The following is a 23,349-nucleotide window of genomic DNA, read 5'->3' on the forward strand; positions in this document are numbered from 1 at the left end:
GAAACATATTAGCTATTTAGCATTCTACTAGCAAGCTAGCTAGCTTTCTATCTTTTTGAGTTACTTCCGGGTGAGTGAACACTGTCGCGTGTGGCTGCCGCTGCTCACCCGCAGAAAAACTGATCCTGTGACTGTAAAGTGACCTTGAGAGTTTTGAAAGGCGCTTAGAAATCAAATGCAGAAATCAAACGCAAAACAAATTATTGAATAACTAGTTTTCAAATCTGAAGTCAAGAATAATGTTGAGTTAAGTATTTTTACTTAGTTACTTGCAACTACTGTTTTTGGGCGCTTATTATGGCAAAGACGTAATAGCAGGGTGTCACGCCAATACCACAAAAACGATGACCGCACCAAAATGATGAGCACACCATCATTTACAAGTACTGCTATCATTTATTCACGCCCACGTTGTCATTTGATTACGAGTTGACCAAAAGCCTCATTTTATATATAAAGGCATCATTTTTTTATAGGATATAGTTTCATGAAAATCAATATTTTTTTACATTTTTTTTTTGTTGTTATTGTGGATGAATTCTAGTTGTTGATTTCTGAATCGCTGAAACGGAAGAATTTTCTCATGTCCCGATTTGTAACAACGAAGTACAGTGATACCTCGGTTTATGAACCCCTTGGCTTACGAACTTTTCGGTTTCCGAACATTAAATTTATGAAGATTTTACCTTGGCATACAAACTATTTTTCGGGATACACACAGAGCTGCCACAATGAGTGATGTGTCGTTCGCGAACGAGTCCGTTCTCCTGACAAGAAAATGGCAGCCGGCTTGTTTTGGTCCTCTATTCCCCGCCCCCAGTCGTCGGTTAAAGCCACGTGATTGGTCAAGAACGCAGCAGTGGGGTGGGGAGGTGGTTTAAACATTAAAGAGACAGGCAGACGACAGAGAGAGAGTGAGAAAATTGATAGAAAACAGTGAAATGTTGACTCGTTTGAACTTTGATAGTTCAAAGGCAGAGTGTAGACTGCAAGGTTAAAATATCCCATCAATCAGGCTCCACAAATAACCCGCACAAGCCATCTGTACACTTGATGTAAAAAGCTATCAACCCAGCTAAACAGAACACAATTGATGAGGAACAAGGTAAAATTATCGCAGAGAAAGCACCTATAAGGGATCATTCCTCAAGATGGTGAAGGAATTAGGTTACGTTCTTCATCAAGTGTTTAATGCTGATGAAACCGGCCACTCCACTCCATCAAGCCATCAACGACCATCACAAAGCTAAATAAAACGACTTTATTATACTGTACAGTTTATTTCTTTCATTATATTACCATAGCACATTTATTATACATAAAATAAGGTATATTTTGTGTAGTTTTAAGCCTTTGAAAATTAGAAAGTTGAAAATTATGTTTTATGGGGACCTGGGAACGGATTATTCTCATTTTAATTGTTTCCTATAGAAAATTATTTTTTGGAATACACACTTTTCGCCTTACACACACTGTCCGTGAACCAATTAAGTTCGTAAGCCAAGGTATCACTGTATAGTGCGTTGCGTGTCTTGATGAAAGCTTGGAATGTCGTTTTTACGGGCATGTTGGTGTTTTTTCATAGACTTCCCAAAGTGACAATTTGGTTTTAGAGTCACGATTAAGCAACATTTAACCTTAAACCGGGCCTTTAATTAACAGTTTGACGTAGAAATCACGGGAATGGCGCATCGGGAAATTTCACGGTCTACTTTGACCCTAGTGTGGATAAAAATAACAGCTAAAAAGGATTATTTGGGATTTTTTTTCAGAGGAAATGATGACTTTTACTCCTTAAGAGAAAAACCCACAGAAAGAGAGACGCAATCTGCTGTTGCGTAGAAATAAGCATTGGGTGTAAAGTATAATTGTTACATTTTATCATGGATGCTTTTCAATGAGACGTCCCTTGACAGGAATATTACCAGTGTGAGCGGCCCAAACCACGTACGTTTGTGCATTTTACACGATGCAAAATGCTTAAAAAACCACATCCCCCCCCCCTAAACATTTTTTTTTTTTTGCGGGGGTGACATGAGGCCAAATTTGTGAGTTTTAATCCTCCCACGCAGCACCCAGATTATAGCGCACAATTTCAAACAGGCTTTTTATACCCCCGCTGATTGTATAGCGCAATAATCGACCCTCAGCGAATTTGGTTGCATTGCATTTGAGTGGAAATGACTTGAAAGAGTTGATGTTGGCTCTTTTTCAACAACAAAAATATTTTAAACATTACATTCCATGCATTCATCGTCAAGATTTTAACAAATAATACGATACAGGCACACCATGATATTTGGCTTTACAGTATGACGATACAGTAACATTTCGGTTGTACGTATGACAAGATAAAAAAATATATACATACGATACAGACACGGCATATTAGGCTATAAAGTATCATGATATAGCCACATTTCGGTTGCATGTATGACAAGATTTAAAAAAAAAACCATATCCGATACATGCACGCCATGATATTTGGCCATAAAGTATCATGATACTGCCACATTTCGGTTGTACGTATGACAAGATTTTCAAATTATACATATGATACAGACATGCCATGCTATTTGGCTGTAAAGTATCATGATACTGCCAGATTTCGGTTGTACGTATGACAAGATTAAAAAAATAATATATATATATATATATATATATATATATATATATATATATATATATATATATATATATATATATATATATATATATATATATATATATATATATATATATAATACATGCATGCCATGATATTTGGCTATAAGGTATCACGATACAGTACCATTTCGGTTGTACGTATGACAAGATTTTTAAAAATATACATACGATACAGACGCGCCATGATATTTGGCTATAAAGTATCACGATACTGCCACATTTCGGTTGTATGTATGATAAGACAGTGATATTTTGACCAAATGTAGAGCAATACATAAACATTTTGCAGTAATAGTTTTGGGTTATGTATCATCATTGAGAGCTATTTGGATGCACATTACGATCAAATGTTGCTATTTTAATGGCAGGTATCGGAATTCAGTGACATTTTAATGTAAAAAATCACTAGCTCGTGATATTTGGGTATAAAATATCACAATATAGTGCTAGTTGGGCTATAACAACATTTTTTTTGATTGAAGTTTTACCCAGCAGTGATATTTTGGTGTGATAAATCATCATAGAGTAATATTTTGGTCCATGTTTCGCAGTTACGTATCACTATATTACCACAATTTGTCTGACGATAAATTGATATTTTAGTGCAAACTATAGCTTGACTATGATACTTTTTGTGGCAAATCTAACAGCCATATTTTGTTTTCAAGATATTTCAGACCGAAATATCAATACGTATATCACAACACTGCAATATTTTAGTGTATATTCAGAAAGTGTAAGTATAAACTAGAAGGCCGAAATACGAGTAAAAAAATACATAAAAATAGCGATTCAATGCCCCGTTTTAACGTGATTAGTTTGACCTTATAACATGCTAAACGATCCAATAAAAACGTTATCGTGTTAAAACAGGTTGAATTTCACATCTTAACGTAATAAGTTTCACCTTCGATCGTCGTTAGTTCCCCCGTTAAACTGTGACGTCACCACATTACAACCGGCTAATCGTGACTTCCGCATTTGTTAAAACAGAAAGAAGATTCGATTGCTTACGGCTCAGATGCTTTTTGGTGTCTTGTAAATCAAGAGTTAGTCGTTCTCCGTGACAAAAGAGAAAAAAATGTCTCCTTTTTATACAGGTTTATATTAAAATACATAAATAAATAAGAGAAAACTTCGGCTCTGCCAGTGACCCGTACTTTCGTTTTTGACGAAAGTGTGGTATACGTTCACATTACAATTTATTCAAATCATAGGATGTGATTTATTACGTTAAAACGTAAAGTGGTAATGAAAACCCAGAATGTATTACTTTATAGTGTCAAAATGTCACATGAAAACGTGAAATTTCACACAATGTAAAGATTTTCACGTTTTCACATGACATTTGTCACGTTACGTTAAAATGTGGTCCTGAACACGTTAGAAAGTTAAGTTTACCGGATGAGAACGAGAATTTCCACATTAAAACATGTTTACCCCATATTATAACAGTTAACATTATTTTGAAGGGTGAAACTGTTCCTGTTACGTTGAATTTATCACGATGTCAAATTCACGTTAAAACGTGGAAATTAACGTCAAACCATGAAATTCGTCACCTATTTTTTGTCCATCTTTCTTTTAAGTGTGTCAGTAATTGTGCCCCGCATCAAACGTCAAGAACAAATACGGAATAAAACAAGTTTATTGTGTTTTGGATTCAAATGTACACATTTTCCTTCCTTTCAATCCGCTCGTCTTGTGTTGGTTGCAACGGCCAAGCGAGATTACACCGTGTTTTTTTATTTCGGTTCCCCAAAACGGACGATTTTCCTCACCCAAAAAAATGGCTTGTTCTGAGAGAGTCATCTTGAGTTTTCCGCAACTTCTCATTCTATCCGTAAATACTCTGAGTGGGGAGTTCAGAGCTGTCGGCTGAGCTTCTGTGCCTGGCGCTCTTTGGCATTAAATGCGTACTTGGTTTCCTGGAGCTGTTCGATGAGCTCACGGGCCTCGCGCATGTCAGCGGCCAGCTGGCCGTATTTTTCCACCAGCTCTTGGTTCTCCCTCCTGAGTTCCACCACCAATTGACTCAGCTCGTCATTCTGGCGACCGCAGTGCACCTTCAGTTGCTCCATTTCGGACAAAGTTTCTTCCATGCGCCGCACCAGGCTCTCCAGTTTGTCCTGGGACATCTTTGTCGTCGTCCGTTTGGTTTTTCAGTCTTGCGTTTGTGAGATTCCTCCCCCCGTGCAGGTGATTATTCTCACCTAATATCCTCCTTCGTGCTTTCCAACACGCTAATCTCATTAGTGGATCTATCCTGGGGAACGGCGAAGTCTGGAGATGGCGCTTGGGAGTTATCCCCTTGACGCCAAGGCTCATGAAATAATGCTAATAATGCTAATAATACTTCTTGTTTTCCTTTCAAGGGGTTGTTGCCACAGTAAATCTGTGTCCTCCATCTTTAGAGGTTTGATCCGCATGTTTGTTTTGGCCAAGCTTTTGCGTCGGATGACACAACCCTCTGTATTTATCCGGGCTTGGGACCGGCACAAGAAGACTTGTGTCCCTTTGTGGCTACAGAACAAGAAACTCGCTCTAATAATACTAATAATACTAAGAATACTACTACTACTACTACTACTAATAATAATAATAATAAATTTAATTCCTAAGCGCGTTTCAAAACTCTCAAGGTCACTTTACAGTCACAGGATAAGTTTTTCTTTGGGTGAGCAGCGGCAGCCACACGCGTTAACGTTCACTCAACCTGGAAGTCACTCAAATAGATAGAAAGCAAGCTAGCTAATAGAGAGCCAGCTCGACAGCTAGCTAGCCATATAACTAATAGATAGCCAGCTAGAGAGCTACCTAGCCAGCCAGATAGCTGATAGACAGCAAATAGATAGCCAGTGAGATAGCTAGCTACCCAGCCAGATAGGTAATAGATAGCAATGGAACATATTTCACGTAAAATGCCGTTAAAAGTCCCCCAAAATGGACAAAGATAACTTGTAAAATTGGGATTTAACATAAATGGACATAAAAGATGCAAAATGGCTTCAAAAAAGGGTTTGAAAACGCTTAGAGCTTTAAGTGGTTTTTAAAAAGTCATGAAAATTGATGCTTCAAAAACATCGTCATAAATGTCTGAAAATTAACCATTTTAAAGCATTTGAAAAATACTGTTAATTGAGATTTGTACAAAACTTGATAGGTTGCATTACAAAAGTCCTCCATGAAAATATTTCACAAATCGCGAAATAAAACTGTCGCAGCTTGGAATTGAAGCGGATTGACGTGGGACAGGAGGTGTGAGACATTCTCTTTTCGTCAATGGATGCTACAGCTTCGTGTTTGACTTTCAAAACTTAGCTTGTAGCAGACGTGCACATTTCACCATGACGTCCCTGATCCACTGGTGAAAATGAGGCTTTTATCCTCTATTCTTTCATCTAGAAGTGCTTCATGCAGCAAAGACGGTGCAGAAAGTGCTTAAGATTGAATGTCTTTGTGTTGTCACATTATTTGCTATTTTGTTTTTTGTTGTTGTTGTTTTGACTTCAAGATGGCGCAGCGAGAATGGCTGCCTTTACAGCAGCTCCTGTATTTTGTTGTTGCTGCTGTGAAATGTATTCTAAGTATTATAATGGATGGAAGGGGAAAACAAAGACCCACATCCATTTCTTTTGTGTGTTTATTAAAAAAAAACTTGCAAAAAGATGTTAAAGAACATAAACGAAAGCAATTTCAACCCAAAATGTCTGTCCCAAAAATAATAATAATGCGTTTGAGGAAAAAGAAAGAGGACTTGGATGTCGTACTCATCATCGCTGGTTATTATTATGATTCATATTCACTCTGTTCAAATCTTTCAGCTCACTTGGTCTGAGTGTGTGATGTAGTGCGTAAGGGCAACCTGTCCATGCCAACGCAAATAGTGACTGTGAGATGCTTCCACACAATGATTTTGATTGACTGACTGACACAAACAAAAAAAAAATATGAATTTTAAATAAAAATGCATTTTCTCAGCCAGCCGTCAGGCTTTTTACTTCAAAATCCTCTTCAATTTGCCGCACATTGATTTTACAGAGTGACCCAAAAAGATGCATACCCATGAAAATTGCAATTGTGGCTTAGATTAAAAAGCTATTTATTTCAAATTATAAACACGCATTATTCGTTTTATGGAAGACCATTCACCAGAGTTTCAGCTATTTCTGTCAATGTTTACTCAATTTATGGCTTTCCCAAGATGTGTTCCAAATGTCCACCATTTCCGGAGAAAACATTGCTGCAGTGAGGGAAATCAGTAGGACGCGTCATTTTGGGGTCACCCTCCAGAAAGAGGAGTGTTTAAAAGTGATTGACAACTTTGTCAGACGAGTGAGTACAGGTTTGCTTGTAACAAAATGGTGGACATTTGGAACATATTTTGGGAAAGTCATAAATGGACTAAAAATTGACAGAAAGAGCTGAAACTCTGGTGAATGGTCTTCCAGAAACTGAATCATGTGTGGTTGTAATTTGAAATAAATAGCTTTTTAATCATATCAAAGCCACAATTGCAATTTTCATGGCTACGCATCTTCCTGTATTATTTTTTTATAGAACATATTTTTACCCTCCCAAACTCGGTTCCATTTTCATTTAAAGGACAACCGACGCCTCCGGACAAGTTGCGTCCATAATTTGTAAAATGACTTCTACTGAGCGTATTTTACAAAGATTCCACGGCATATAGCTACATTTGACGTTTTAAGACTCACGCTGAATATTCAGAAAGTCTTGTTTTTGAGTTGGTGATGATTCCTGACGTCACGGAAGGAACACCCCTGACCGAGAAAGCGTCACACAATGCATTTTGGGTACTTTATTTAGTCTGAAAACTTTGTGTTGATCCGTGTTAATGGCGAAATTAGAAGGAAAACGACATAAATAACGCGATGGTGACTCGTGTGTTGCACCAAGACTACTTACTATTTGATACTAGTTGATACAAATTCCCAGCAGACAAATCAGCCCATTTCCAACGGAGCTTGGGCGCCATCTTGTGCATTTTCCAGGACGCTACATTGGAGTCCAGACAGCTCGAATTGATACGGAAGGACTTCTTTAATCGATTGCAAACGTGTATGCTTTCCTCTTCAGAACTATTTGAATCATATTCATAACTGTATGAGTAACAAGAAAGCATCTTCTCCGAATCTGAACTCTCTGAAGCCATTGTTTTGATTCTGGAGCAAGGCAGTTTGTGAAGGCGCATCCTGGGGTGACATCACCAACAAGGGGGCGGGACTTTCTGAATCTGCCCAGTTCCGAGCTCATTTTGTGGCAGTTTTGGGACACTTTAAGTCATTTTTCTTGGTGTTTTGCATTTGACTAAAAATATCAGACTGCGTGTTTTGGGTATTTTAGATGATATAAAACGTTTTCCTGATATTTAGTTAGGAAACAAAAAAAAATGGTGTCGGTTGTCCTTTAAACAAACACAGAAAAGCTGCGGAAAATTCAACCAATCAAATTTGACATGACTATTCCCCTTTGACGCAGAAATTCCCTCGCCATCTACACCCGCTGCTGGGACCTCGACGCTGTTTTCTTTTTTGCGCCCAACTAAGCGGCGACATAAGCGGATGAAGCAATGGCTTCCACAGGATGTGGGGGTGGGGGGGACTTTTAACATGCCCCCGACTTTGCGGTACACCCGTTCTACAGTGTTTTTGGCTTTGGGGAGGAACGGACGTGAAACACGTGTGTGTGTGTGTGTGTGTGGGACAGCGACAAACTGTACAATGGCAGTTCAGGGTTGATTTTGTTCCTCTTAAAGGACAACCAACACCATTTTTTTTTGTTTCTTAATTGACATCAGAAAAACGTTTTATAGCATCTAAAATACCCAAAACACGCAGGCTGATATTTTTAGTAGAATGCAAAACACCAATTAAAAATGACTTAAAGTGTCCCAAAACTGCCACAAAATGAGCCCGGAACTGGGCAGATTCAGAAAGTCCCGCCCCCTTGTTGGTGATGTCACCCCAGGATACGCCTTCACAATCTGCCTTGCTCCAGAATCAAAACAATGGCTTCAGAGGGTTCAGATTCAGAGAAGATGCTTGCTTGTTACTCATCCAGTTGTGAATATGATTCAAATAGTTCCGAAGAGGAAAGCATAAATGTTTGTAATCGATAAAAGAAGTCCTTCCGTATCTATTCGAGCCATCTGGATTCCAATGTAGCGCCCAGAAAATGCACAAGATGGCGCACAAGCTCCGTTGAAAATGGGCTGATTTGTCCGCTGGGAATTTGTGTCAACTTACACCTTCTTTATGCGTGTTACCGCAATTGGCTGCGACACATAACGATTCACCATCGCTTTATTGATGTAGTTTTCTTTCTAATTTCGTGATCAACACTGTGTTTACGGACAAAAAAAAAAAAATACCCAAAATGCATTGTGTGTCGCTTTCTCGGTCAGTGGCGTTCCTTTAGTGACGTCACGTACGGACTCGTCACCAACTCAAAAAACAAGACTTCCTGAATATTCAGCACGAGTCTTAAAAGGTAAAATATAGCTATATGCTGTGGAATCTTTGTCAAATGCGCTCAGTAGAAGTGATTTGAAGTGATTTTACAAATTATGGATGCAACTTATCAGTTGTCCTTTAATCTATTTAGCTAGCGAAATGGGTGAAGGTATAAAAAAAAAAATGGCCAAAATGTCAGCTTTTATCAGAAAGTGAAATTGTCCTCCCTTTTGCTAGCATTGGATGACATCCGATACTAGAAAGCGACCATTTTTTTTTCTTCCAGCCTTTCATAAGAAGTGGGGTGACAAAAAGGGGATCATAGGGTTCGTCTTTCGAACATCCTGGTGTTGTTAGGCGGGAGCAAAGGCGGCCATCTTGGCAGATATGGCGTCAAAAAAATGCCTTCCCTATCGGTGTCCCTGAGCAAGGCACCTGTCCTGCCCCTGTCTTGACATAACTTTAAAAAAAAAAAAAAAAAAAAAAAAGGAAATACTGGGAATTCACAGTTTTGCGATGCTGAGCCTGAGACAGGAGTTGGAATTAAAAATAAAAATAAAAAAAAAAGAGAGAGAAAGGAACTCATCCTCTGAGGTGGAAACAAAAGGGGTGATCTCATCCTGTCACAGGGGAGTTTGATCTCAGGGAGGAAAAAAAAACAAAGTTCCTGCTAAATATAGAACTGGTGAAGCGCTAGCTCGTCCATGAAAGGGCGCACCAGGTTGTCGGTGGCAAAGTAGAAAACCAATCCGAAGAAAATGGAGATGGGCAACGCCGGCAGCGCCTTTTTGAAGATGGCCAGCAGCAGCAACGTCAGACACAAACCCTGCGAGTGGATAAAGCCACAAGCCACACCAAAAGGAGAAACGTGTGTGTGGGAGAGGGAGAAAGGACGAGGGGGGGGGGGGATGTTACGTCAATCCGACAGGGCGAGCGAGGCGGCTAATTTACGACGGCGCCGCCGGGGGTGGAGCGCGGCTTTTGCGGCGACTCACGATGAGGATGGCGACAAAGCAGGCCAACGTGGTGTTCCAGTCGCCGCTAGCGGCGGCCGAGGCTTTTCCCACTAGCATGCTGTAGAAAATGAAGTCTCCCAGGCCCAGCTTGACACCCCCTGAGGGATACAACGGTGGTGGGGGAGCGCAATGTGACCACGGCGTGCCGCTTCCTGCGTGCTACGCTAGCCAACAAGCTCCTCGCTACATAAATCAATGTTTCGTATCGTATTTTGGACATCCGCCCCCATTTCAAGCTCATATAACTCCAGATCCACATAACTTGGGAATTACAGTCATACCTTGGTTTACGAACTTAATTTGCTCCCAGACAGAGTGTGTAAGGCGAAAAGTGTGTATCCCAAAAATTCATTTCCCATAGGAAACCATTAAAATGAGAATAATCCGTTCCCAGGTCCCCATAAAACATAATTTTCTACTTTCTAATTTTCTAAGCCTTAAAACTACTGTTTCAGTGCTATATTTTGAATGGAATGTCTGTTTAAGGCTTATAATAATGATAATAATAATAATAATAATAATAATAATAATAATAATAATAATAATAATAATAACAACAATAATAATAACAATAACAACAACAATAATAACAACAATAATAATACTAATAATGCTAATACTAATAATACTACTACCAATACTAATACTAATAATACCAATAATACCAATACTACTAATACTACTAATACTAATACAAATACTACTAATAATAATCATAATAATAATAATCCTAATAATCATACTAATAATAATCACAATAATAATGATAATAATAATAATAATAACAATAACAACAATAACAACAACAATAATAATAACAACAACAATAATAATACTAATACTAATAATACTAATAATGCTAATACTAATAATGCAAATACTAATAATACTAATACCAATACTAATACTAATAATACTAATAATACCAATAATACCAATACTAATATTACTACTAATACTAATACAAATACTAATACAAATACTACTACTAATAATAATCATAATAATAATAATCCTAATAATAATCATACTAATAATAATCACAATAATAATAATAATAATAATAACAATAACAACAACAATAATAATAACAACAACAATAATAATACTAATACTAATAATACTAATACTAATAATGCAAATACTAATAATACTAATACCAATGCTACCAATACTAATACTAATAATACCAATACTAATAATACTACTAATACTAATACAAATACTAATACAAATACTACTACTAATAATAATCATAATAATAATCCTAATAATAATCATACTAATAATAATCACAATAATAATAATAATAATAATAATAATAATAATAATAATAATAATAATAATAATAATAACAATAACAACAACAATAATAATAACAACAACAATAATAATACTAATACTAATAATATTAATAATGCTAATACTAATAATACTAATACCAATACTACCAATACTAATACTACTAATAATACTAATAATACCAATACTAATAATACTACTAATACTAATACTAATAATAATAATAATAATAATAATAATAATCATAATAATAATCATCATACTAATAATAATCACAATAATAATAATAATACATTACATTTTAAGCGCGTTAAGTATGTTTAATGTTTATATAAGTATGTTTAAGGCTTGTAGAAGTAACCTGTACAAACCCTCCTCACTTTACAAATGTTTATTTATACAAGTAAGTTTAAGGCCTGTATAAGTTACCTGGATTGGTTCGTACTGGAACGTTCAATAAAATATACTCTCTCTAAAGACACGTACATGTAGAACTGGAGAGAATACTACAAAAATGTTGGTAACTACTGTTGTTCGTAACTCAAATGTTCGTAAGTAGGGCAGCGTCTGTACTCCGAAGCGGCTTGTAGCCCAGAAAATACATAGTCATATTCTCCAGAATGTTATGGCATGTGTTATATAAATATTATAAAATATAATAAATATAATTAAATAGATAAATATAATAAATAAATAAATATAATAAATAAATTAATTAAATTTAAATAAATGTAATTTTTTTTTTTATTTTTTTTTTTTAAATGTAAAAATTTAAATAAAGTTAAATAAATATAATAAAATATAAATATTCCCAACATTCATCGGCGATCACAAAGTAGCCACACACGAATTTAGAGCTCAAATCGGAAACTTTCGACATGACTTTAGCGTTTCACTTGAAAAGAAGATACGCGAAGGAGGTTCTCGTCACATGACGATGTTCTAAAAGGCCCCCCCAAAAAAATTTAGGACTCACGCTCCTCGTCGTCATCGTCAACAGGCGGCCTGTCCGAAGGCATCTGCTGGATCTCCCGCCGAGAGTCCTCGGTGGACTGAATGTGACCCAGTTGGTGTTCCTGGTGGCTCACCCAGGACGGCGTGAAACCCCCGTTGTCCCCCGACGGACTGGACGGCGACGCCGAGGACGCCATCGCTGGACACGGCGAGCCATTAGCATGTTGCTTTAAATCACACATGCTAATGAATGCTCACCTTGTTGACGCTCGGGCGGAGGCGACGTGGCATCGTTCGAGCTCCTTTTAAACGTCGAGTCGGCGTCGGCCATGTTGACGAGCCACACCATGGTCGCTGCGAGAGGAGGAAAAAAAAGTTCACAGGCTTCTTGCGTTATTTCTATAAAGGCGCCAACGTGGTTAGCCACGGTGGCTACGGGAAAGAATGTAGCCACGCTTGTAATCTAGGTTGACATGCCAAATACATGCAAAATATGCACCCTCCCCCACCCAAGCCACGGCCGCATGCGTGTTATCAAGATTCCCGAAATGTTCTAAAAACAAACCCACATATCCAAAAGGACCTCTACCGTATTTTCATAATAAGATACACCAGAAGAAGTCTTCAATTTTCTCCGGGAGGGAGTGGTTTCCTTTCCAGCAGCTCTTGTATTTTGTTTTTCTACTTCTTTCTTTCCTTTTCCATTCATAACTTTGCTGCTGTGTTACTTCCGCGTAGTGAACGCTGGCGCGACTGGCTGACGCTGCTCACCCGCACAAAAAAAAAAAAATAAAAAAATCCTGTGACCGTAAATACACCTGCCCCCATTTCAAGCTCATAAAACTCCAGACCCATATAATTTAGGGATTAACTCATTTGGTACAAAATACACCTGCCCCCATTTCAAGCTCATATAACTCCATACCCATATAACTTAGTAATGAACACTTTTGGCATAAAATACACCTGCCTCCATTTCAAGCTCATAAAACTCCAGGCCCATATAATTTAGGGATTAACTCTTTTGGTACAAAATACACCTGCCCCCATTTCAAGCTCATATAACTCCATACCCATATAACTTAGTAATTAACACTTTTGGCATAAAATACACCTGCCCCCATTTCAAGCTCATATAACTCCAGACTCATATAACTTTGAATTAACTCTTTTGGTACAAAATACACCTGCCCCCATTTCAAGCTCATATAACTCCATACCCATATAACTTAGTAATTAACACTTTTGGCATAAAATACACCTGCCTCCATTTCAAGATCATATAACTCCATACCCATATAACTTAGTAATGAACACTTTTGGCATAAAATACACCTGCCTCCATTTCAAGCTCATAAAACTCCAGGCCCATATAATTTAGGGATTAACTCTTTTGGTACAAAATACACCTGCCCCCATTTCAAGCTCATATAACTCCATACCCATATAACTTAGTAATTAACACTTTTGGCATAAAATACACCTGCCCCCATTTCAAGCTCATATAACTCCAGACTCATATAACTTTGAATTAACTCTTTTGGTACAAAATACACCTGCCCCCATTTCAAGCTCATATAACTCCATACCCATATAACTTAGTAATTAACACTTTTGGCATAAAATACACCTGCCCCCATTTCAAGCTCATATAACTCCAGACTCATATAACTTTGAATTAACTCTTTTGGTACAAAATACACCTGCCCCCATTTCAAGCTCATATAACTCCATACCCATATAACTTAGTAATTAACACTTTTGGCATAAAATACACCTGCCTCCATTTCAAGCTCATATAACTCCATACCCATATAACTTAGTAATGAACACTTTTGGCATAAAATACACCTGCCTCCATTTCAAGCTCATAAAACTCCAGGCCCATATAATTTAGGGATTAACTCTTTTGGTACAAAATACACCTGCCCCCATTTCAAGCTCATATAACTCCATACCCATATAACTTAGTAATTAACACTTTTGGCATAAAATACACCTGCCCCCATTTCAAGCTCATATAACTCCAGACTCATATAACTTTGAATTAACTCTTTTGGTACAAAATACACCTGCCCCCATTTCAAGCTCATATAACTCCATACCCATATAACTTAGTAATTAACACTTTTGGCATAAAATACACCTGCCTCCATTTCAAGCTCATATAACTCCATACCCATATAACTTAGTAATTAACACTTTTGGCATAAAATACACCTGCCTCCATTTCAAGCTCATATAACTCCAGACCCATATAACCTTGGATTTAACTCTTTTGGTACAAAATACACCTGCCCCCATTTCAAGCTCATATAACTCCAGACCCATATAACCTTGGATTTAACTCTTTTGGTACAAAATACACCTGCCCCCATTTCAAGCTCATATAACTCCAGACCCATATAATTTAGGAATTAACTCTTTTTGTACAAAATACACCTGCCCCCATTTCAAGCTCATATAACTCCAGACCCATATAAGTTAGGAATTAACTCTTTCTCTGACATCTAAGGCTTCTTACGCTGAATTCAATGTTTATGTAGTCCTAAAATTCAACATTCTGTGGGTCCTGCAATTTGAGTGAACATGACAAAAACCCTGGCACTGCAGTGGACACATTTTTGCACATCGTCTGGCAGTGAATGAGTTAATAAAAATAGACTATTTTTTTTTAGATTACTATTTTTTACAGCTCTAGTGTCATGTCGTGCAGATGTCAAAAATGGCCATACATGAATAGATGAGGGCAGGAAAAATGGGCTCGTTCCTCTCCTGAGCCGTCTCCACCAAGATCCTCAGAGGGCCTTTTGGACACAGGACTGCCAATAGATCTGAAGACGGATACCAACATGAGATGAGGAGGGGATGACAGGTGGGGGGTCGACCCCTGAGGCGGCTCAATCTCACCGTAGACGGATATGACGGCGAGTATGAGCCAGGCGGTCCATTCGGGCAGGTACTTGATGAAAACCAGCGCCATGAGAGCACTGATCATGATGAGGTAGGCCTGCTGAAGGCGCAGCGGCCCCTTCCAGTGGATGCACATCATGCCCACCACGCCAAAATTCCACACGATGATCGCCAGCGTCATGTAGTCCATGGCCACGTTGTAGGTTTTGAACACCTCCCTGGCGGAGGGAGGGAAAGATGGGAGATAAAATGGGGGAGTTGGGGTTGAGATACGGGGGACAACGGGAGCTTACTTGAGGTAGATGAAGGAGAAGAAGAAGAGGAGTAGCAAGGAGGAGATAAAGAGCCAGCCTTGGATCACCTTAAAGTAAATAAATACAAAAACATTACAAGAAAAAAAAATGATTAAAATAGAAAAGTTGCACGTTTGGGCGGCGGGAAAAAGTCACAAGTTACAATCTTTTTTTTTTTTTGTGAGGAAAGTCAACTTTTTGAAGAAAAAAGGCCTATTTGAACTTCCACACAAATAAACAAACAAAGAAATAAATACATAAACACTAAATAAATACATTAAAAAAAACACTAAATGAACAAAAACACGAATATATAAACCCTAAATAACTACATAAACACGAAATAAACAAAAATACAAACAAATAGATAAATACATAAATATAGATAAACAGTAAATAAATAAACACTAAATAACTACATACCAGTAAACAAACACTAAATAAAGAATAACTAAATACACAAAAACACAAATAAATCCTAAATAGCTACATACACAAACAGTAAATAAACAAAAAAATAGATAAATAAATAACTAATAATAAAATAACACAAAATAACTACATAAACACTAAATGAACAAAAACACAAATAAATAAATAATAAAAATAAATAAGTAAATATAGATAAATAAACAGTAAATAAATAAACACTAAATAACTCCATACCGGTAATCAAACACTAAATAAGCACTAAATACACAAAAACAACAAATAAACAAACAGTAAATAAACAAATAAACAAAGACAAATAAATAGATAAATAAATTAATTAATATAGATAAATAAACACAAAAATAACTACATAAACAAACACTAAATGAACACTAAATGACCAAAAACACAAATAAATAAATAAATAATAAAAATAAATAAGTAAATATAGATAAATAAACAGTAAATAAATAAACACTAAATAACTCCATACCGGTAATCAAACACTAAATAAGCACTAAATACACAAAAACAACAAATAAACAAAGACAAATAAATAGATAAATAAATTAATTAATATAGATAAATAAACACAAAAAATAACTACATAAACAAACACTAAATGAACACTAAATAAACAAAAATACAAATAAATAAATAATAAAAATAAATAAGTAAATATAGATAAATAAACAGTAAATAAATAAACACTAAATAACTCCATACCGGTAATCAAACACTAAATAAGCACTAAATACACAAAAACAACAAATAAACAAAAACAAATAAATAGATAAATTAATATAGATAAATAAACACAAAAATAACTACATAAACAAACACTAAATGAACACTAAAACAAAAACACAAATAAATAAATAATAAAAATAAATAAGTAAATATAGATAAACAGTAAATAAATAAACACTAAATAACTCCATACCGGTAATCAAACACTAAATAAGCACTAAATGCACAAAAACAACAAATAAACAAACAGTAAATAAACAAATAAACAAAAACAAATAAATAAATTAATATAGATAAATAAACACAAAAATAACTACATAAACAAACACTAAATGAACACTAAATAAACAAAAACAAATAAATAAATAATAATAAAAATAAATAAGTAAATATAGATAAATAAACTGTAAATAAATAAACACTAAATAACTCCATACCGGTAATCAAACACTAAATAAGCACTAAATACACAAAAACAACAAATAAACAAAAACAAATAAATAGATAAATAAATTAATTAATATAGATAAATAAACACAAAAATAACTACATAAACAAACACTAAATGAACACTAAATAAACAAAAACACAAATAAATAAATAACCCTAAATAACTACATAAACACACAATAAACAAACAAAAATACAAATAGATGAATTAATAGATTAATAAATAAATATAGATAAATAAACACTAAATAAATAAACACAAAATAACTATATAAATAAACACTAAATAAACACTAAAAAACTACATAAACAAGAGCTAAATAAACAAACAAATAGATAAATAAATAAATGAATGAATAAATAAATGAATGAATGAATAAATAAATAATTAAATAAAAATAAATAGCCACTAAATAACTACATAAACAAGAAAGAATTGCATACACGAATAAATACTAAATAACTACATAAACAAACACTAAATGGACACTAAATAAACAAAAACACAAATAAATAAATAATAATAAAAATAAATAAGTAAATATAGATAAATAAACAGTAAATAAATAAACACTAAATAACTCCATACCGGTAATCAAACACTAAATAAGCACTAAATACACAAAAAAACACAAATAAACAAACAGTAAATAAACAAATAAACAAAAACAAATAAATAGATAAATTAATAAATTAATATAGATAAATAAACACAAAAATAACTACATAAATGAACACTAAATAAACAAAAACACAAATAAATAAATAACCCTAAATAACTACATAAACACACAATAAACAAACAAAAATACAAATAGATGAATAAATAGATTAATAAATAAATATAGATAAATAAACACTAAATAAATAAACACGAAATAACTATATAAACAAACACTAAAAAAAACACGAATAAATAAATACTAAAGAACTACATAAACAAGAGCTAAATAAACAAAGACACAAACAAATAGATAAATAAATAAATGAATGCATAGATAAATAAATGAATGAATGGATAAATAAATGCATGAATGAATAAATAAATAAATAAAAATAACCACTAAATAACTACATAAACAAGAAAGAATTGCATACACGAATAAATACTAAATAACTACATAAACAAACAATAAATAAACAAAAACATCAACAAATAAAAAGCTACATAAATAAACAAATATATTAATTTGTGAATAAATAAATTTTCACGCACCCTGTAGCAGCGGTACTTGTAGAGCAATACCAGCACCAGCGTCATGACGATGATGACGGTGATCATGATGGTGGCGTTGAGGATGGAGTTCAACGCCCGTTGGCCCACCGTGTCCGTATCCTCCGGGAACGGCGTGTAGATCCTGACGGGTAAACAAGAGAGGTCACATGGCGGCCAGAAGATGGAGGATAGCGGGAGATGACGTCAGTGCAAAAGGAATCAGAAAGCCTTTTAATAGTTTTATATAATATCAAATATATAATATAAAAACAATTTCTGATTCTGAAATAAGGGAATCATTCTTGAAAAAAAAAAAAAAAAAAAGTAAATGCAGCCATTGCCATGAAAATAAAACTAACATAGGAATCTATTGCTCTTTTTTTTTTAATTGATATTACGGCCTATTTAAAGGTCTGATACTATTGTGACAAATCAAGTGAATATGTATAATATTTTATAATATTAAAAGGATAATAAAGTTCTATTTTTGGGTGAACTGAGGGTGTGGTATTCCAGGAGTACATTTCTTATTTTGGACAAATAGATGTATTTGAACATGAATAGATTTTCTTTGAGAGTAAAAACATTTTTTTCTCCTCTTCACGGAAAATAAAAGACTCATATTATCTGTATGAATTAATATGTATTGTATTATTATTATTGTATTATTAAATTATTATAAGTAATTTTCTTTGTAGGCCCATCAGTTTTTTTAGGAATAAAGTCAGTTTTTATTTGGATCATATTTGTAAGGGGAATAAAGGCACTTTTTTTCCAGAACTAAAGCAGCATTAAAATAAAAACATTAATTTGAGAACGAAATGAATATTTTACGTTTTTTTTATAATAATAATAACAACAATAAAAATAATAATACTATTTCATTTGATTTATAAGCACATTTCAAAACATTCAAGGACACTTTTATGGCGAATAATTTCCAGAATAACGGGGCTTGATATTACATGAATATTTGACTTTATTCCCTTATATAGATTTTGAATTTTATACTTCATAATGAAATTAAATTACTAATTAAAGTGTCATAAGATGACCAGGTTTGGTTCTGGAAAAATATGTATTTTGCTCTTGAAAAGATCATCTTTCAATAAACTCAAAACACTAATTTTTCTGGTTTTTTTCAATTATTTCTGATTTCTTTTTTGAAAATGGACAGTTTTATCATTTTTGTGATATGAACTGGTACACATGGTAACTCTTATTTAATATTGCATTTTCTGTGTAGCTCTCTCTTGTTTCTATTTATAATTGTATTTTATTGATTGTATTCTATTTGTAATTCTAATTGTATTTTATTTATTAGTGTATCTATGCTTGTCTGTGACTATAAAGTCTCCCCGAGAGCTTAAAATAAAATTTATTACGTGTATTATTATTATTATTATGATGATTATTATGATTATTATTAAAAAAATCCCATGAACAAAAAAGTTCAAGAGCTGAAAAGAACACGAAACGGTGCAATGGCGCCACCCAGTGGCCACCTTCAGTTTTGTCCACTCACAGCCTCTGTCCGTCGTTCTGCGTGTAGAAGCTGACCGACTTGATGGTCGCCACGACGACCACCATGCACAGGGTCACGGGCACGAAGAGCATGATGACGTGTTTGGCGCCGTACTTGAGCGTCAACTCCTCATCGTCTTCCTCGTCGGCCTCCGTCACGCGGGGGGGTCCGGCGGACGGCGGCAGGCCGTTCTGCTCCGGAGTCACGGAGCCCCCTTCTGGGGCCCCCGTGGACCGAAATCGGACGGTGTCGCCTCCTTGGTGCTGCTCGGTGTCACCGTTGGCATCCTGAAACGACAAGATGGCATAAATCCACGTCCGACAGCTCATGATAAAGATCAGAGTATAATCAGTAAATTTTTGCATATTTATCATTTAATCTGTCGCAACATTTGCCTAGCTGGCTACCTGGCTAGCTATCTATTTGCTATATAACTAGCTAACTCGAGTTTTAGGACTACATAAATATTCGATCCAGCGTTAGAAACCGTACACACTCTATTTTTCATCAGAAAAAAAAGTGTCAATTCCTAAATTGTATGGATCTGGGGTTATCTGAGCTTGAAATGAGGGCGGCTGTCCAAAAAACAATGCAATGCGTACATATTGGTTTATATAGCGCTTTAACAACAGCTGAAGCTGGAACAAAGTGCTAACATGGGGAGAAAAAAAAGGGAAATGCTGCCCCCTTATGGAAAAGGAAAAAAAAACCTTGCCAGAGGGCACGGCCAGCGCTTTATCAGCACCCAAGCATGAAAAAAAAAAAAACTCGGGAACGGCGCTCTACCTCATATTTTCAATTCCCGAATAAATGTGTGAACGGCAGTGAATGAGTTAAATAAATAAATATATGAATATCTAGATAAATAAATAAATAAATAGATAAATGAAACTTTTGGGAAAATTGTATTTATTTATTTATGTATTTATGTTTTTATGTATTTACTTGTGTATTTATTTGTGTATTTATTTATGTATTTATTTAAATAAATAAATACGTTTGTAATTTATTTATTTACATATTTATTTATTAGTATTGATTAATTTTGCCATTTCATGAATGTAAATAAATAAATAAATTACAAACGTATTTATTTATTTAAATACATAAATACATACATAATTAAATAAAAACATAAATACATAAATAAATAAATAAATAAATAAATAAATAAAACTTTTGGGACAATTGTATTTATTTTATTTATTTATTTATTTAATTATTTATGTTTTTATGTATTTACTTGTGTATTTATTTGTGTATTTATTTATGTATTTATTTAAATGAATAAATACGTTTGTAATTTATTTATTTATTTACATATTTATTTATTAGTATTGGTTAATTTTGCCATTTCATGAATGTAAATAAATAAATAACAAACGTATTTATTTACTTAAATACATAAATACATACATAAATACATACATAATTAAATAAAAACATAAATACATAAATAAATAAATAAATAAAAATAGTTTTCCCGCAAGTTTTATTTATTTATTTATTAGTATTGATTAATTTTGCCCTTTCATGAACCCAAATTGTTCACCGCGGTGAGATGGGAGGTGCTACAAGTGACAAAACGTTTAACTGAGACGTGTCCAAACTAGACGCTACCGATATATAAACGCACAAAGCGAGCGTGGATGTTCAGAGTGTGTTTGCAAGCGTGGGAGCATGTCAACAAATGAGATATCGAAGACGACTACCAGAATTGCGGTGATAAAGTGGACTTTGGCTGTACATGCAGAGCCACGCCTTTATATTCCAAAGGCACGCAAACACAGACACATACGTTGGTTATGACTCAATCCTTTTGCGTCCGTTTTGGAACTCACCGTGTTGTTTTCCACATCTTGCGTCTCGTTGGCCATGTCGCGACGTGCTGATGCCGGTACTCACAAGCGCGGCGATTCAGCGAAATCCCTGATGGGAGACAAACAGGCGCGAGATTGTGTCAACACTGACCGGCGACGACACTTTTATTGATGATTAAACATGCAACACGGTCATTCAATAGAGGAGAGAATGAAGAAGTGACTGGAGGAAGTATTTGGGCCATGTTAAGATGGCTAAATAACGATATTTTGAGAAGAACGCAGTCAAAGCCACAAACAACCTATCAACCCGGCTAAACAGAACACAATTGATGAGGAACTAGACAAAATTATCACAGAGAAAGCACCTACAAGGGATCATTCCTCAATGAGGAATATCCAAATTCCTCCTGAAAGAAGGTTACGTTCCTCATCAAGTGTTTAATGCTGATGAAACAGGCCACTGCATTCCATCAACGACCATCACAAAGGTCAATAAAATGACTTTATTATACAGTACAGTTTATTTCTTTAATTGTAATACCATGGCACATTTATTATAGATAAAATAAGGTATATTTTGTGTAGTTTTAAGGCTTAGAAAATTAGAAAGTAGAAAATTGTTTGATTGGGACTTGGGAATGGATTATTGGATTGGATTTGTCATTATTAGTCTCACAGTGGAGAAATTATTCTCATTTTAATGGTTTCCTATGGGAAATTATTTTTGGGATACACACTTTTCGCTTTACACACCGTCCTGAAACCAATTAAGTTTGTAAGCCACTGTATTTCACTGTAACACTAATTATCACGAGTTGCTTTATTTTATTTTTGACACCGTACAGTGCTATTTTAATGAAAACACGACGCCTAATGAAAATCGAGTAAGGAGAAGAAAAGTATGAATCAATATTTAATTTGAAACATTGGCAATGGATTTTTGTGAGGGCGAGTGATTGATCTATGTGTGCCTTACGACTGGCTATCAAACACTTCGGGGGGAGCGGGGCACCAGCGGGTGAACCTAATGAAAATAAGCCGATCGGATATTAGATGTGTGGCTCTATTGAACATGTTTGTATGTCTGTAAACACCTGCTGTGTTATGCTATCATTTAGTCAAGCCGCTTATGCTAGCTAGTTAGCAACAATGACATAGCGGCACAAGAAGAAGCAGCGACTACCCTCGAACATTTTACACATATCACGTCTTAGAGAGAATATCAGTGCCCACGAGGAGTCTTCAAATAAGTCCAACTTACCGCCAATAAACGGCGAAGAAAGAATCGGGGCGTCGTGGATAAACCGAGTGTGTTGATTATGGGCTGTGTACCGGAGTACTTTCCCTTCTTTGTTCTTCCTGTTCTTCGAGCCTACTTCCGGAATGTGCTGTCGAAATCTGCTTCCCTCGCTTTTGACTTCCGGGTTTCTTTCCGCCTACAAACGGAATCATTTTTTTATTTTATTGCTAAACGTGAGGTTTTCTCATATCATTAAAATATATTAAGTATATCTATAAAAACAAAAATGTAT

The 23,349-nt window shown here is 35.0% G+C and overlaps 2 protein-coding genes across 3 annotated transcripts in view; one reads left to right on the plus strand and one right to left on the minus strand.

Moving 5' to 3' along the window:
• The window catches only part of LOC148893343 (T-cell receptor beta-1 chain C region), a 47,763-nt gene extending 32,531 nt beyond the window's left edge, over positions 1–15,232 (plus strand). Inside the window, exon 5 of the transcript XR_016115949.1 lies at positions 15,132–15,232. The gene's annotated coding sequence lies outside the window, so the exon portion shown is untranslated. The remainder of the gene's footprint in view (positions 1–15,131) is intronic.
• On the minus strand, positions 58–23,241 carry psen1 (presenilin 1). Of its 2 annotated transcripts, XM_089004106.1 has the most exons (11): positions 23,079–23,238; positions 21,836–21,923; positions 19,995–20,281; positions 18,470–18,611; positions 15,622–15,689; positions 15,326–15,546; positions 15,151–15,249; positions 12,674–12,769; positions 12,438–12,614; positions 10,139–10,257; positions 7,993–9,969 (listed from the first exon to the last, which is right to left on the minus strand). In XM_089004106.1, exons 2-11 carry the CDS (start codon positions 21,869–21,871, stop codon positions 9,814–9,816), a joined length of 1,401 nt encoding a protein of 466 aa, XP_088860232.1. In that variant the 5' UTR covers positions 21,872–21,923; positions 23,079–23,238; the 3' UTR covers positions 7,993–9,813. The 2 variants fall into 2 exon arrangements, with proteins under 2 accessions (XP_088860233.1, XP_088860232.1); XM_089004107.1 differs by lacking the exons at positions 7,993–9,969; positions 10,139–10,257 and adding an exon at positions 58–803 and having other exon boundaries at positions 23,079–23,241.
• Positions 23,242–23,349: the final 108 nt, after the last annotated feature.

Source organism: Hippocampus bargibanti, linkage group LG09 (assembly GCF_051943395.1).
Source record: "Hippocampus bargibanti isolate YZ-2025 linkage group LG09, ASM5194339v1, whole genome shotgun sequence".
NCBI classification, from domain to species: domain Eukaryota; kingdom Metazoa; phylum Chordata; class Actinopteri; order Syngnathiformes; family Syngnathidae; genus Hippocampus; species Hippocampus bargibanti.